This window comes from Camelus ferus, chromosome 12, assembly GCF_009834535.1.
Source record: "Camelus ferus isolate YT-003-E chromosome 12, BCGSAC_Cfer_1.0, whole genome shotgun sequence".
NCBI classification, from domain to species: Eukaryota; Metazoa; Chordata; class Mammalia; order Artiodactyla; family Camelidae; genus Camelus; species Camelus ferus.
Window position 1 is genome coordinate 32,231,649 of NC_045707.1, and position 16,401 is coordinate 32,248,049.

The following is a 16,401-nucleotide window of genomic DNA, read 5'->3' on the forward strand; positions in this document are numbered from 1 at the left end:
ACACACCTTTCTGTTCTGAAAGAAATTAGTGAATGACTTTGCCTCAAACTCTGAGGTTATGAATGTTGTTTACTGAAATAACTGACTTGACAGCCTAATGTGTTCAACCGTTGTTTTAGATCTTAACATTTCTCTTAGACCTTTGTATATTTGACCCTGCTTTTTATAAGCAAACATGACAAAGTAATCATCACAACTATAAAAATATAATCTTTTATCTAATCTAATGTCAGAAAATTAAGAGAAGCATATTTTTCCTTTTGCTGGTGTGAGGAAGTAAAACCAGTTCAGCTGGTAAGGAGACTTTTGCTGAAACCTGGGTATCTAAATGTTTTCCAGCCAGGATGACATACATATTCATGGGGAGAAGACATCCATTACTGTACTGATGATTGTGTTGTAGCATATCTTGAGATTGCTTTACAGCAGTGTCCTTTTTATAAAATCTCTTCATTGGTGAAGGCTAAGAGTCAGTTTGTGTTTTTCTCATTAAACATAAAGTGTGCCCAGCAGTTAATTATGCTTTTATTGTCATAGGTATTTTAAAGCAGTGTCAGCATTTCTTGCTGCCCTAAAAATAGGTTAAATAAGAGTGTGATACTCCCTAATGAAGGAAACATATGACTCCTAAGAACCTGGTGATTTTATCTGACTACCATGTGGGCAGATAATACCATTAGAAGACTTTATTTATTTGCACAGAAACTCCACTTTTCATGAACGCTGATGCTAATGAATGTTCAGAAGCACTTGAAGAAGTAATAATGACTATTTTACTTTACTACTGAGGGACGTATTCATCTCACATTATAGCAGTATTGATCCCCCAGCATCTCATTTACATGTTAATGAGTGTATTTATATATGGATCTTATCAAAATTAGTTAAGTTTTTTCAAGGATTTGTAAGCATTCCCTTTATTAAGAATTCTGCCATTCATTCTATTCACTTCTTTTTTCTTGCATTCATCTCACATCTCTACTTACTTCTTCACAGTCAGATCCTTCTCACGTGAATGCAGCTTATTTTTCACATTAATTTTCTTCTCTGAAAAATCTCTTAAGGCAGAAATCCTGGCTGCCTCTGCTGAGGAAGCACCAAATGGTCCAAATTGTTGTAGTGGTTTGTTCTACAAGAATATTGGAGCACATTTACATAGACCTTGAGCAAACCAAAAAAATTATGCCAGAAATAATACCTATAGATGTATTTAAGATTCTGCTGTGTTGTGATTTCCATTTTCATCTGGGTAAAAATATTCTTGAAGGCATGAGCCTCTTACTTCTCTGCTGCTTTCAGAGTTTGTTTAGGAAAAGTGCAGAAACCTGAAAGGCTGCTTTCAGTGCCTTGCCTCCATCATTATCAGTATTCCCTTGCCTCCTCTTTCATGTCTTTCTTCATTCATCCTTATTTTTATCACCTTCATCAAGAAGCAGATTAAGTTTGGCTTTTAATTTTGGTACAGGTCTATTCATATATATGTATATATATTTTCAATATGCAAAAAAGCTTTCTGATACTGTTCTATGTATAGTTTTTTTTTTTTTTTAAAGAAAACTCTTGTTCAATCTGTAGTAATTTCATGGCCCAGTTGACTGTACTTTTGGATAATATGGGCAAGAGGGATTGGATGCTTTTTTCACGGTCTACAGACATTCTGTGTCATAACTTTTTTGTGTGTTTGCTTAATTTTTTCAGATGGAAAAATTAATATTTTTGTTGTGAATATCAAGATGCTGTTATATGGCATTCTGAGAGCCCAAATGAAAATTAATTATGGCATATATAAAATAATTGTACAACCACTATTCTACTTCAGTCAGTCAGATTCAAAGCATTTTGTTGTTTTATGGACCCTGTGAACGTCAATCAGAAAGTTTCATCTAGTAGATAATTGTAGGTGCACCTGAAGAAATATTTTTTTGCAAAGCCTTTTGATAGGCTATGCAGTAACAAACTGCTTATTTTAATCTGCTTTTATTCCTCCCAAGGTATAAAATAATTACTGGAAAGCCTTCTGGTGCAATATCTGGAGTACAGAAAGCAGAAAATGGACCAATTGACTGGAGTGGAGACATGCCTGTTTCTTGTAGTCTTTCTCGGTAAGTATAGTGTACCCAGCTCTCCTCTTTTGTACTTTGGTGTTAGGAATCTTTGTTGACTAAAGTCACAAATACTTAAGTGTAGTTTTGTTTTGTTTTAAATTTTTCTGTAGATGTTATGAAAGCATATGCCTTGATTGGTGATTTTTGTCTTTGGGGCAATGTAAAGATTGATTCTGATCTATATAAATAATTTTGCCAGATCTATATTAGGACATAGGCCATACATACATTTTTAAGATTGCTAGTCACGGTCTTGGAATTGTGTCCTAAGGGGGGATCCAGCTTAGGACTTCGGTATCTTTTATGGTGACCTTTGTAATGACAGAGCACAAATAGTGGTATAGATGGGAATAACTAGAGTTATAAAAAACAAACACTCAAAAAGGTAATTTTATCCTCATTTTCAAAAAGTAATATTATTCAAAAGGTGAGAAATAACAATTTTCTACTGCTTTTCAAGCATTTCGAATGTTCATGTGATTCTTTCTTAAGATAGCAGCTAGAACTCAAATTATATATGAATCCTGTTATCACAAAGAAAGAATTAAGGTAAAAGAAATTAAAAGTAGAGAATGAATTATTTTAGATTTTACTCTGGAAATAAAGCCAAGACACTCATCAGTATTTAGAACTTGTAATTACTGAATTAACTTCTGTTTTTCCTGAGTGTGGTAGCTATATAATCCACGAGTGAACACACACTAGGTGGTGATTTATTGGCTTAATGCCTTTTATAGTCTGTAGGTGCTTTTTGTATGACTTTCAACATATAAATCAATATTCAAAATTATTTATTTAAATTCCATGTATATGTATCACAAGCTAATAAAATATCTCCAATCATTTTACATATTACTTTCTGGGAAAACTCAATTAAACCAATAGTTCCAATGATAATATCATTTTTGAAAGCCACTGTTCTGACAGTTTCGTTTTTGTGTGTTATTTAAAGAAAAGTCTCCGAAATAAAATTGTATCATGCAGCTAGAATTACCAAGAGAAAATCACTTTATTGGAGAGCAGCAGTTTAATATTACAATAGTGATCTGTGTTAAATTTTGTTTTAGAAAATACTCATTTTGGAGATCTCAGGCAAAACTGATAAAATTTAAAGGGATCTGGAAATGAACACTTGCTGTTTTAACAACTATATTGCTGAAACTCAGAGTCAATAATTTGACAGTCTTAACTGTAGATTGCATATTTCAGGAAGGTAACAGGCCTTATCTATCTAATCAGTCTTTAGCACACCAAGTTATAAACTCTTTGATAAAAATTGCTTAAGTATCAGAAAGTATGTAATATGATTTTTTTTTAAAGTAAGGACTTTAAGTACTACAAGTCAGCAGTGAAAACAGCTACCAAAAATGTAACAACTACCAAAAAAGATAACCATCATCTTTCTTATTTGTATTAATTAACCAAGACTGGATAGCCAGTGAGAAAAACCTATCTCAGCTCATATAAGTGAAAAAGGGAATAGACTGTCTTTGTAATTAAAAGTTCACATGTGTGTGTAACTCAGAGCCAAGCTAGATCCTAAGATCAGACTGTGTCATGAAGACTTGGTCTCTTCATAATGCTCAGTCCTGCTTTTCTCTGAGATCTATTTTATTTCAGTCAAGCTCCTTCCTGGCAGCCACAGGATAGCTGCTGGCATTCCTAGACTCACAGCTTTGGAAGCTCAGTGGAAAGAAAGACTTTCTTTCCTGATAGTTTTAGCAAAGACTTCTGGGTTGATGTTTTTTTTTTTTAAATTGAAGTATAGTTGATTTACAGTGTTGTGTTAATTTCTGGTGTACAGCATAGTGACTCAGATATATATGTATTAATATTATTTCTTTTCATGTTTTTCATTGTAAGTCATTACAAGATACTGAATATGGATAGTTCCCTGTGCTATACAGTAGGACCTTGTTTTCTGAGTTGATTCTTATTTAACTCACTTAAATGCTACCATATGGCCACTTCTAATCAATCATAATCAACAAACCTGGCTGCTGTGACCATCTATGCACAGGGAGTTGAGTTAGACTGGAGATCCTGTTAGGCAAAAATTATAATGTCTACTATATACCCTAAAAACTGTTAAAGACAAGCAGTTACCCCAGTGTCTGTCATATAGGCAAGAATGTATTTTTAAAACTGCTTGAAATTCCATAATTGAGCCTATTTAAGCATATTTTAAAATTCAGTGAAAGGATGAGAGAATAAACGTCCTTCCATTTTTTTTTTCAATGTCTAGTTTTATTATTCAAAGATTTTTTCCTAGTTGAATTGACACTAATTGATTGCTGGATGGTTATAGTAATTTTCCTTCCTAAAGAAGTACTCTACAAAAGATACATAAATTCAGCAAAAGAAATTATGTGTTGAAGTAACATATTAAAAGGACATTAATGACCCTGAAATTAAACCATTATCTTATCCTCATGACCACCTAGTTCCAATCAACTGATCTCACTTGGATAGCCATTTATAAACAATGTTAGAATGTGTTTGGAAAAGTGAGGAAACTTGGGAAGGAGAGAATCAAAGAAAATAACCAGTAAGCTAACATAAAATTACTGTAACTCCTGATTCATTGACAAGTAATAGTAAACTAAGGTTACCTGGCTTTCTGAAAAGTAGGCTTTTTTTTTTTCAGTTAATCTGTTCTGATAATAGTATTAGCAGTTCCTTTGATTTGTTGGTAAATATTGTAATTTTGTACAAAGGTAAAATATAACATATTCACTCTTCAAGTAACTTTTTTCACTACTATTTTAGGGGCCTTCAAGTTCTACTTACCCCTGTTCTTGCAAACATCCTTGAGGCAGATCAGGAAAAGTGTTGGGGTTTTGACCAGTTTTTTGCAGAAACTAGTGATATACTTCACCGAATGATAATTCATGTATTTTCGCTACAACAAATGACAGCTCATAAGATTTATATTCATAGCTACAATACGTAAGTACTTCTTTATATTTTTTCCTATATTATAATGTTGTGTTATGTAATAATTACATATTTTCATAAATCAGGAGAGGAAATACAGAAAAGATACCTCAGCTTCACCAAAGGTCCTCACTTCCTGCTTAGAAAATTATGTTGAATACTTAGTAAATTCCTTTTCACTTGTCTTTGGAGTAAAAGGATTAATACTCTAATTTTCTAAAATTTACAGATAAATTAGCTTGTTCTTAAACTGCAAGTTTTACAAGACTGTTTTCATTTCTGGGGGAAGGTATAGCTCAGTGGTAGAGTGCATGCCTAGCATGCGTGAGGTCCTGGGTTCAATCCTCAGTACCTCCATTAAATAAATAAATAAACCTAATTACCCCCCAACCCCCAAAAAAGTTAAAAACTACAATCATTTCTGTGCCTTCTTTCAAATTACATGATCACATAACCACAAATAGCATTTACTAATAAATTGGCCAGGTTTTATTAAGAGTATTATCCTGCTACTTAAAAAATGTTAAAGCAAGAGTCTTCTTATAGATAGTTAATGTGTTATTATTTGCATATGTGGCATTTTTGACTGCTGGGGAAATAATCATTTGTTTTAGCAAAAAAAAAAAAATCCACATTACACTCATATGAAAGAAAATCTACCTATGTGAATAATAAAAAAAAATCTACCTCTGTGATAAAACTACGTATAACTAAATACACCCTTACATGTGAAACTAGGGAAATCTGAATAAGATAGGTGGACTATATCAGAATCAATATGCTGATTGCAATAGTATACTGTTTAAGCAAGATGTTACCATTTGGGGAAACTGGGTAAACGGTATATGGCATCTCTCTGTATAATTTATTATAACTGCATGTGAATCTATAATACTCTCAAAATAAAATATTTTTTAAAATGAAAGGGGAAAAAAAATACACCCATTCTATATGCCTTAGTTTCTGTTTTGAGAAGATAGCAGTTTTGGTGCCTCATAAAACTAAAAAAGAGACTTTCACTGGTGATTATTAAGGACTAAATCAGTTAGATGGAATATCATCTTAGATATTTTTACCTTATATCTATATCTAACACAATATAAGCATTCAATATAGTGTAAATATAATGAATGAAATAATATTATAACAACATTAAGTTAAAATGATTTGGGTTCTTAAAAGCCTGGATAGATAACGTATCATAGGTGTGGGTCACTATTTCATTTTAAGAGTATACTTGAACATAAAAAGGCCACCCAAGCTGAGCAAGAAATCACAGCAGAGGCTTTTTGGCAGAGACAAGTCAAACGTTGCTGCTGAAACATTTCTTTGATTTCATGGGATCTATTTAGGGAGAATCTACCTTTTTTCTCAAAATGTCATTTTGAGAATACCTGATTTTATTAATTCATTTACAAACATTTTATAGTCACATGGTAAGTATTGTTCTCAGTTTTTTATATATTTAAGTTATTTAATCCTCACAACAGTTCTGTGAGGTGGGGACTGTTGTTCCCATTTTAGAGATGAGGAAATTCAGCATAGAGGAGTTAAGTAACTTAATGTAATACAACAAGTAAGTGGAAGAACTGGAATTTGAACGCCGCTGTTCTGATTCCAGAGTCAGTGCTTTTAAACTCCCTGTCATGGGCTCCTCATTATTAAATATTAAGAGTCCTATGTGCTGCACATATCCATTATAGGTGTCCAAACATAAAAATATTTTAGCATTGATTGCTGTCTAGACAAGTTATGTGGGATTTTCAGTGTAATAGACTTCATAGTATCCATAGCAACAAAGCAGCATTTCTATGGGCTGCCCATGACCCAAAGTATCCCTGAGAAGTGGATGTTGTGGCACTCATCAAAAAAAAAAAAAAAGATTTTACCTCTTCTTTTATCCCAATTGTATTGTCCTTTTGGATTTTTCTCACACAGTGCTACCGTATTTCATGAACTGGTGTATAAACAAACCAAAATTATTTCTTCAAATCAAGAACTTATATATGAAGGGCGACGTTTAGTTCTAGAACCTGGAAGACTGGCACAGCATTTCCCTAAAACTACTGAGGAAAATCCTATCTTTGTAGTAAGCCGGGAACCTCTGAGTACCATTGGATTGATATATGAAAAAAGTAAGCTGGAATTTTTCTTGTTGTTCTGACTAGCCACTAAAAAAAACCTATAAAAATTGTCATCTTCATAAAGCTGATTGATGATAATATTAATGTAGAACTTTCATAAACATAAAAATTTTGTAAACTAGTTGTATGAGAGTAGTAGTTGAATTAAATAGTCTTGGTGGCAACAAAATTTGACCTTAAATATTTTGTTTATAAAGTGGTAGTTTGTAATAGGTGTTTTACTATAGCTCTCTGCTTTTAGTATTTTACTAACACTCAAAATAGCCTTTTGTGTCATAAATTTCAGGAAGTATTTATTGTGTCCAGGGTGAATAAGACACTTTGCCAGGCTTTCGAGTCTAAGGAAAATTAGATCTGCGTTTGGAAATCTTTTAAATTATTCTAGTGGTGAAAAAGAAATTTACCCAGATTTTTACTATTTCTATTTGGATCTTTGGGATTTGCTTTGGAGTTAAAGGGAAGCATTGAGCTTTTTATGTTGGAATATATTTAAGGAAAAAAATGAAATATTGCAGGTAATTTGTTAGTAATTTGTTAAAAAATGAGCATTTTTTTTCAAGTGGTTTTTTTTAACCTGGGAAAGAACATTAAAAGAGTTTTACCACTAATGTTTAATTTAGAGGTAATTTAGAGGTTAATGTTTAATTTAGAGATTGATATATAAAGGATAAAATAATTTATAAATTTTTATTTCTGATTTTAATTATTTTACTTCACATTTCAGTTTTCCTGCCTAAAGTACATCCACGATATGATTTAGATGGGGATGCCAGCATGGCTAAGGTTAGTATTTATTAATTTACTGTTTGAACATCTAAATTAAAATTATCAATAGTGGAAGCAATAAAAAAGTCTTTGTATATGCCTATATAATTTAGGTAATTATTTATTTAGATAATTATCCATTGCAAATTATTTTGTGTTCTTTCTTTATATCCTTTTTTGAACTCACAAAAAAATTTTCTCCATTGAGACAGTGCATGTTTACCATTATTATGTTAAGGGTGAAATATTTATTGCAATTGTATCTGTCCTTAGCTTTTAGAAATTAGTAGCTTTATTGTGTTTTTAATTGTGAAAGCACAAAAGCTTGAAAATATTTATGTGACAGTTTTTCTTACCCTGTATTAGAGTTAGCACCAAATATTGACATTGTGTATTTCTTCATTAGGCAATAACAGGAGTTGTGTGTTATGCCTGTAGGATTGCCAGTACCTTGCTGCTTTATCAGGAATTAATGCGAAAGGGGATACGATGGCTGATGTAAGTAATGGATTGAAATTTGAAAACTGACCTTCACATAGGCCTCATGAAATAACTGGTAATCATTGATCATTGGTGCTTTACTTCTTCAGACTAGGTTAGGGTTATATGCATGATGCTACTATATAATACAGTTGTTTCACATTTAGTTTACAAAACATTTAGCTACTGTTTTTTCATTTGATTCCTACCAAAATTTTATGAGACAGAGAGGACAAATCATCCCCACACTGTATGATGTGATGGCAAATGAATTCCTTTTCCAAGGACCTTGACTTGGCTATAATTTCACTTTCATGGAAGACTTTGACATTCTTATAATTTAGTACAACCTGTACTTCTTTAGGGTTTATGTCCTCAGAATCTTCCTCCATTTCCTGCCCTTTTCTTGAATTAAGTATACACAAAACTTTTTTAATAGAATCATTGAGATATAATTCACACACTGTCTAATTCACTTATTTTTAAAGTGTGTAGCTCATTGATTTTCTTTGTGCATTCACAGAATTGTACAATCATTCTCACTAATTTTAGAATATTTTTCATCCCCTAAGGAAACCCTGCACCCATTAGTAGTCACTCCCTGTTTCCCCTATAACTTCCTAGCCCTGCATAACCTCTATATACTTTCTCCCTCTACAGATTTGCCTTTTCTAGACATTTCACGTATGTGAAATCATACAAAATGAGTATACATTCACCTTGATAGGCAATTTGAAAGCTAATTTTTAAACTTAATCACTTAATGTAGTTACTCTAGGTCAGAATATTGATCATCTAAGTATTCTTCCCCTGAAAGTGACCCTAAGAAATGGATGAATACGGTGTGATTTGTCATCTTTCCATTTGATAGAAGTGGAGAATAAATGTTTCCTTTTAAGAATCATGCCTCTAGTCCTATACAACATCATTTGAAGCTTTTGAGTTTTGTACACACATAGTAAATGGCCTCATGTTCTCTAGACTCATAGAGCTCTTAGGCTGTAATTCTTGTGACAGTTTATCTTTACCTACCTCACACTTGGCCTTCCCTTCTCGCAAAAACATGTATGAAGCATTTCATCATTCTTGTTCTGCTGCTGCTGCTTCTAAGAAGAAAAAGGAATAAAGCTCTTTTTTTTTCCTGTCGCCCTTATGTTAAACCTGTACATTTATGCTTAAAATATTTTATCGTGTTCACATGTCCAGTTTGTAAGCCTGTGCTTCTCTCTTTCCATTAAGAAGCTTCTTTGTTCTTACGGAATGGTTTCTGGAAAAATCTAAGGGTTGACTCCATTTGTTTTCATAGCATTGTTACTAACAGCTCTTGTTTTCTCTTGCTTGCTGTTTCTCCCCTAGTCACTGCTCCATGAAGCTTTTATTCCTTTTCTTATTAGCTTTTAGTTCAATATGTCATGAGAAAATAGTGGGTTTTTAAAAAATTTTTTAATTGAAGTATAGTCAGTTACAATGTGTCAGTTTCTGGTGTATGGTGTGCCAATCGTGCATATACATATATATTCGTTTTCATGAGAAAGTAGTTTTTAATGTAGACCGCTGTAGGCAAACTTATTTTTCAGTCAGTAAATATTTTAGACTTTGTGGGTCGCATAAGCTCTCTTCTTTGTTTTCATGTTGCTTTTACAACCTTTAGAAATGTAAGTACCATTCTTAGCAGAAACAAGCATCAGACCTTAATTTGTTGACCCCTGATATAGATCAAAAGCCTTCAGTTATGTACTATGTCATCTTGCTTCTTCAGAGATCATATTAACTGATTTAAAGTATAAACCGGACAATAGTCTACTATGAGCAATAAAAATTAATTGTGGTGGCATAAAATGTAATGCTATTCAGCTTATTTGTGTCCTTGTAGATTAGTTTTTATTCCTTAATATAATTTTAATACCTTAGATTTTTAAACTGTTAACTTAATAAGTGGTAATGGTTTGTGCCCTGCATAGGTATAAGGCTCACAGAGATGCTTTCAATAGTAAAAAGTAAATTGGCTTTCATAGTATATCAATACTGTTAAGTTTGTCTGAACAGAAAGCAGTACAGCAGTGTAATTATTGAAAGACAAGAGGAAACAATTATCTCTTAAATAAACTAAAGAGTATATTACTATTTTTTAGAGAACTAGTTAAAGATGATTATAATGAAACTGTTCACAAAAAGACGGAAGTTGTGATCACATTGGATTTCTGCATCAGAAACATTGAAAAAACTGTGAAAGTGTGAGTAGGTTACTTCCTTACTAATGGTGGTTAAAATGTTAACTATTTTTCCATTTCTGTTCAATTTGTTTAGTTATCCTTGACGTAATATAGCATGCTATGCAAGTGTTTCTACTAAGGGACAATCTTAGATTAAGTCACTTCCTCACAAAGGTAAAAATGCCCAGTCGTCTCAGTAAGAAATGAGTACCATCTCTTTGGTGGTATTTTCTCCTTTCCTTTGAAAGGAAAAGGAATTTGAAATAGAAACATCTCATTTTTTTCACCTTGCAAAGCAGACAGCTCTGAATAGGAAAATATAAAATTTGTAATCAAAGGAAGTAGGAAGAGGTATTCTAGAACCTTATTTTGGTAGTATTTTTAGAATTTTGGCATTACTTTTAGTTTTCTCTTACTTATTAATCTTATCCATAAGAATGCCTTTTGAAACAGAATGATATTTTAAACTGCCCTCTTTCTAGGCTATACTATTTTGTACTGCACAGGAAATAGAATAAATGAAATTAGTATATACTGTTGACCTCCATTAATTCTGAAATCTAGTATTTTTCCTGTTATCCTGATAAGACTATTTGAAATAAAGTTGGCTTTTACAGTTTATCTCTTAATCTACAGATTTATAAGTAGATACATATAAAATTCCTTCCTTACGGAGATACCCAGTTTTCTTGGAGTCTGTTACTTGTAGGCTTTGCATTCCATATTCTGTTCTTTTTTTTTTTTTTTTTTCCCCGCTAGGGAGGTAATTAGGTTTATTTATTTATTTTTTAATGGAGGCACTGGGAATTGAATCCAGGACCTCGTGCATGCTAGGCAGGCACTCTATCACTGAGCTATATCCTCCCCCTCAATATTTCTATTCTTAAATGGTTACGATAAAAAATTTTTTATAAGACATCTTTTAAAATCTATGCTCATTTAAATTTTATGCTCATTTAATTTTTCTGTACTTGTTTTTCATACAGATATGAAAAGTTGATGAAGATCAACCTAGAAGCAGCAGAGTTAGGTGAAATTTCAGACATACACACCAAATTGTTGAGAGTAAGTATTTACAAGATTATGACTATCATGGGCTCATAATCTGTTCCTTTGCTGGCAAGATTAGATCTGAACTTTCCTGGGGAGATGATGTACCTAAAGATCTCCAGAGAACGAGTAGTCTTTTTCCCAACCTAAGGAACTGTTTCCAATTATTTAAACACCCTTACTGCCATGGAATTCTTTATGACATTTCCAAAAGCCTACTTTGCGTTAAGGCTATTTTTCTCTCCATCTTCCTGTCTCTCCCTCCCTCTCCTTAAAATCCGTAATGCTCTTGTGTTGCTTCTGTGACAGTTAATTCAAGCTCATGAATATAATTTAACATGCAGAGTGCTTAAACTTGTTTAGAAATAGATGCAAGTTAGGAAGATACCAGATCTTTTCTAAAATGAAAAGTAAGGAAAGAAAAGATTTGGTTTGCTCAAGTCAGTGAATCATTTTTATAACTGAAAAAAAAAAAAAAAAAAGAAAGAAATTAGGACATAAGTCTCTATTCTGCTGAAAGATACAGTAACATTTCAGGTAGTCTCTGGATCTCTTATTAAAATGTAGAAGAGCATGAAATTATGTATTGAGAGCTGGTTACTAATCTCAGATCTGCCTCTAATTACCTAGCTATTCCTGCCTGGCTGCTTAAGCAAGGACTTCAGTTCTTTGCATCCTTGCTTTCTTCTTCTTTAAAATGGGCAGTTCCTACTCTGCTTATCTCACAGGTTACTGTACCAATTAAATGAGATAAATAAAAATGCTGTACTGCTGCAAGCTTTTAGCATTGGAAGTATTCTTCATGAAATGAATGTTAAGGGTAAAGGCAAAAGGACTTGATGTGATATCCCTTTTCTCTTTCTGACCTTAGGCTGATTTTTAGTTGTTTCTTTTCCTCAGTTTTAGATCTAGAATAGCGGTCTTCAAAATATGAGTCATAAACAACTAATAGTTTGTAAAGCTTAGTGCATTGCAATTAGCAATGTTTTTAAATGAAAGAGATGGCAGAATGTATCACATATAATAAGGAAATTACTGTTCCATGAAACTTTGAGTTTAGTTACGTATATACATTTAAATGATACTGAGGTAAAACAAAGTGAATTTCTTACTGTAGGTCGTGATCAAAAATGTTTGAAAAATGTTGCTATGGAATAAACAGGTTAAAAGTCAGAGAAACAAGAAACAGTCTTCCCCAGTATTTGTCTGTATTTAAGTATAGGCAGTCATAGCATTGTAAATGTTTTCTGTTCTTTTTCTGCTTTTGTCTTAGAACTTGATTTACCAGTTCATAGTCCTAATAGACTTTCCAGGGTCAACTCATTTGAGCACTTTGAATGGAAATTGTATGTTTCCTTTAGGGAGCCCAAAGTATTTCTCATTTTTATGATATTTTTGTGAAGATTTAGATTTCCTAGGAGAATTGAAGCACAGATGATTAAATAGCTTGTCATCCTGGAGTCATGGGAAATCAGGGCTTCAATTTCAGGCTATTTATTTTTCACTATATTTCATTGTTTTTCCTCATACGTGTTGAGTTGCTGTGGCTCCTTTCCTAATGGAGATCCTAAAATTTTTTCCCACCATAAAAAATTTGTAAGTTAGAAAAGTTGCCACATGTCCTCATGACTCAAAAAATGACTATTTAAAAGTTCTGCTATAAACAGAAACTAAGCTGTACACCAGAAACTAGCACAACATTGTAAATTAACAATACTTCAATTTTTAAAAAGTTCTGTTCATTGTCCTGCAGCAGTGATTCTCAAAGTAGTTCTTGGAACAGCAGCCTCAGCCTCACATGGGAGCTTGTTAGAAATGTGCATTTTGGGGCCCCACCCGTTGAATCAGAAACTCTGATGGTAGGGCCCAGCAATTAATGTTTTAAGCCTCCAGATGATTCTGATGCTGCTAAAATTTTGGCAACCATTGTTTTTGTTGTCTCTTTTTATATATATTGTTAAATGATTGTTACCCTACGAACATACAGTTATTATTTTTATTTTTTGTATGACATAAAAGTCATTTTCCAGTTTTGTTTTTGGGTAAAACTACTTTTTAAATAGACATAATATTGCAGCCAATTGATTTATTAATAGTTTTACTTATTGCCCCCTTGATGTTGGTACTTCATGCTGCTTGCAGTTTCTCACACTTTTATGTAATGCTGTAAAAAAATAACTTTGTCCATAAACTATTTTCCATATTTTGGAAGGATAAGGTCATGCATTCTTTTTTTTTTTTTTTTAACTTTTTTTATTGAGTTATAGTCATTTTACAATGTTGTGTCAAAGTCCAGTGTAGAGCACAATTTTTCAGTTATACATGAACATACATATATTCATTGTCACATTTTTTTTTCACTGAGAGCTACCACAAGATCTTGTATATATTTCCCTGTGCTATACAGTATAATCTTGTTTATCTATTCTACATATGCCTGTCAGTATCTACAAATTTTGAACTCTCAGTCTGTCCATTCCCACCCAAGGTCATGCATTCTTAACATTAATGTTAAACAAGAAGACATAAACCATGAAAAGCAAGATATATATTTGACTATAGAAGAATTTAAGATCTCTGTATGTCAAAAAAAATGTTAAAAAATAAATAGATTGAGAAAATGAAATAGTGGGTTTTTTAAATAAAAGTAGCTCATACAAATGCATACAGAAAACATTAGATCTGCAATAAATAGACAAAGAACATTTAGAAATGATTTTAAAATGAATAGATCTAATTGAAACACCTGAAAAAAAAATTCAACCTCAATAGTAATAGAAAATTGCATTCTGTAATAACAGTAAAATACCACTTTTGTCTCTCATTACCAAGACTTAAAAAACTATGTAATAGCAATGCTAACAAGAGTGTAGTGAAAGGGCACGCTTGTTGATTACTAGTAGCAGCGTGAACTGCCCCTTAAAACTTTATTTGAAAAGCAGTAGTATGTATCAGAACCGTTGAAGTATTCAAACATATTTATCCTTCAAGTCTAACCTTCATCTTTTCTTTAAAAGTTTTACAAATGCTCAGTTCTGTGGTAGAAAAGTGATAAATTTACTAAGCTTAAAATGAACAGGATCCTTAGATAAGATTTCTTTTCATTTTTTGTTTTTAAGAGGAGTTACTATTCTTTGGCCTCTAAACAAAGCATTATTTTGCATACCCACATTTATACTTAGGACTATGCTAATGGTTCTATTTGATTTTCATGTAGAGTACTAACCATATTTTGTAGATGAACAGAAGCTTAATTGTTGAAAGTATTTTGTATGTTTTTTTAAAAAGGATATTTGGTGTAAGCAGTGTTTTATAAGTGTACTAATACTCATATTTTATTATCATATTGTACTTTTGGTCGAATACAACCTAAGAAACTGTCCTTATATTTAAAGATAAAAATAATTATTCTGATGTTGAATGGAAGTAATCTGCAAAAGAAGTATTATTCAGACTTTAGAGTCTGTTGGCATTGTGATTCTCATTTCTGATATTTGGTGATCTGAATCTGAACCCATTGGTTCTATTTAGCTTTCCAGTTCTCAGGGAACAATAGAAACCAGTCTCCAGGATATTGAAAGCAAACTATCTCCAGGTGGATTGCTGGCAGATACATGGACCCATCAAGAAGGCACTCATCCAAAAGATAGACAGTAGGTTATAACTTCATTGGTAGTTTCTGCAATTATTATTAAATGTACTTTTTCACATTGGCTCCATTAATTTATTTGGATTTTTCTTCTTTAAATAGTGTAGAAAAGCTACAAGTCCTGTTAAATTGCATCACAGAGATTTACTATCAGTTCAAAAAAGACAAAGCAGAACGTAGTAAGTAAAATTTGTCACTTGTTAATCTAATGAGTCAGCCCTAATGGTTGTAATTCAGTTGAATTCATTTTGTGTATTTGTAAGTTTGACTACTTAAGTTACTCTGTAAGGAAAGAGGTTGAATGTATTAAAAATTATTCTTAAAACCAACCTTTTGAGTATTTCAAATCAGGGATCATGAATTTCCAAACTTCTAGACGTCACATATGTAACAGAAAGGAGTAAGATTGGCTGGTAGAGACTGAGGAGAACTAGAAAGGAGACCCCCATCTGAAGGGGAGGCCCCTACTCAGATTCATCTGATTATTTCCCCAGTCTTCCTAGATCTCAAGAGAAGCTAGAAATGCAGACTTTATTAGAAATATCCTGACTTTTAAATGTTGACAGTTAATTTTTTTTTATGTTTGCACCATACAGACCAAATAAAAGCATTTGTAGGCTGTGCCTACCCATGGGGCACAAATTTGTGACATCTGCTTTAAACTCAGTCTTTTTGAAGTAATAATCACAAAAGAAAAAATATTGTGTGACATTTTATGATTCTGCATTTTCAGAAGTAATATATATTCTTATTTTTAGGATTAGCTTATAATGAAGAACAAATCCACAAATTTGATAAGTAAGTATGCAGATTATTTAATAATTATTTTTGGTTATGTTATTAATGCAGTTCTTCTTAAAGTTGGAATTAATCACAGTGAAAAATACATTTTAATCCTGACTTTATAGAATTGTTACTGTGTGTGCACATATTTGAGGCCCACCCGTCTGGCCCCTGGTTGAGAGGTTACTGAGAAGGGAGAATGAGGAAGCAGTCTTCCTCTGCCTCATGTGCTCCGATTGCAGAAGGACAGATAATACAGAACATGGGCCAGGGCA

The 16,401-nt window shown here is 32.5% G+C and overlaps 1 protein-coding gene across 4 annotated transcripts in view; it reads left to right on the forward strand.

Annotated features, from left to right (window-relative positions):
- The window catches only part of TBK1 (TANK binding kinase 1), a 40,994-nt gene that overhangs the window by 17,683 nt on the left and 6,910 nt on the right, over nt 1-16,401 (forward strand). For all 4 annotated transcript variants that reach the window (XM_032493327.1, XM_032493328.1, XM_032493329.1 and 1 more), the window contains 10 exons: nt 1,992-2,102; nt 4,875-5,054; nt 6,981-7,177; nt 7,911-7,969; nt 8,358-8,449; nt 10,564-10,665; nt 11,631-11,709; nt 15,226-15,347; nt 15,446-15,522; nt 16,102-16,141. In XM_032493327.1, the coding sequence (XP_032349218.1) occupies nt 1,992-2,102; nt 4,875-5,054; nt 6,981-7,177; nt 7,911-7,969; nt 8,358-8,449; nt 10,564-10,665; nt 11,631-11,709; nt 15,226-15,347; nt 15,446-15,522; nt 16,102-16,141 (1,059 nt within the window). The remainder of the gene's footprint in view (nt 1-1,991; nt 2,103-4,874; nt 5,055-6,980; nt 7,178-7,910; nt 7,970-8,357; nt 8,450-10,563; nt 10,666-11,630; nt 11,710-15,225; nt 15,348-15,445; nt 15,523-16,101; nt 16,142-16,401) is intronic.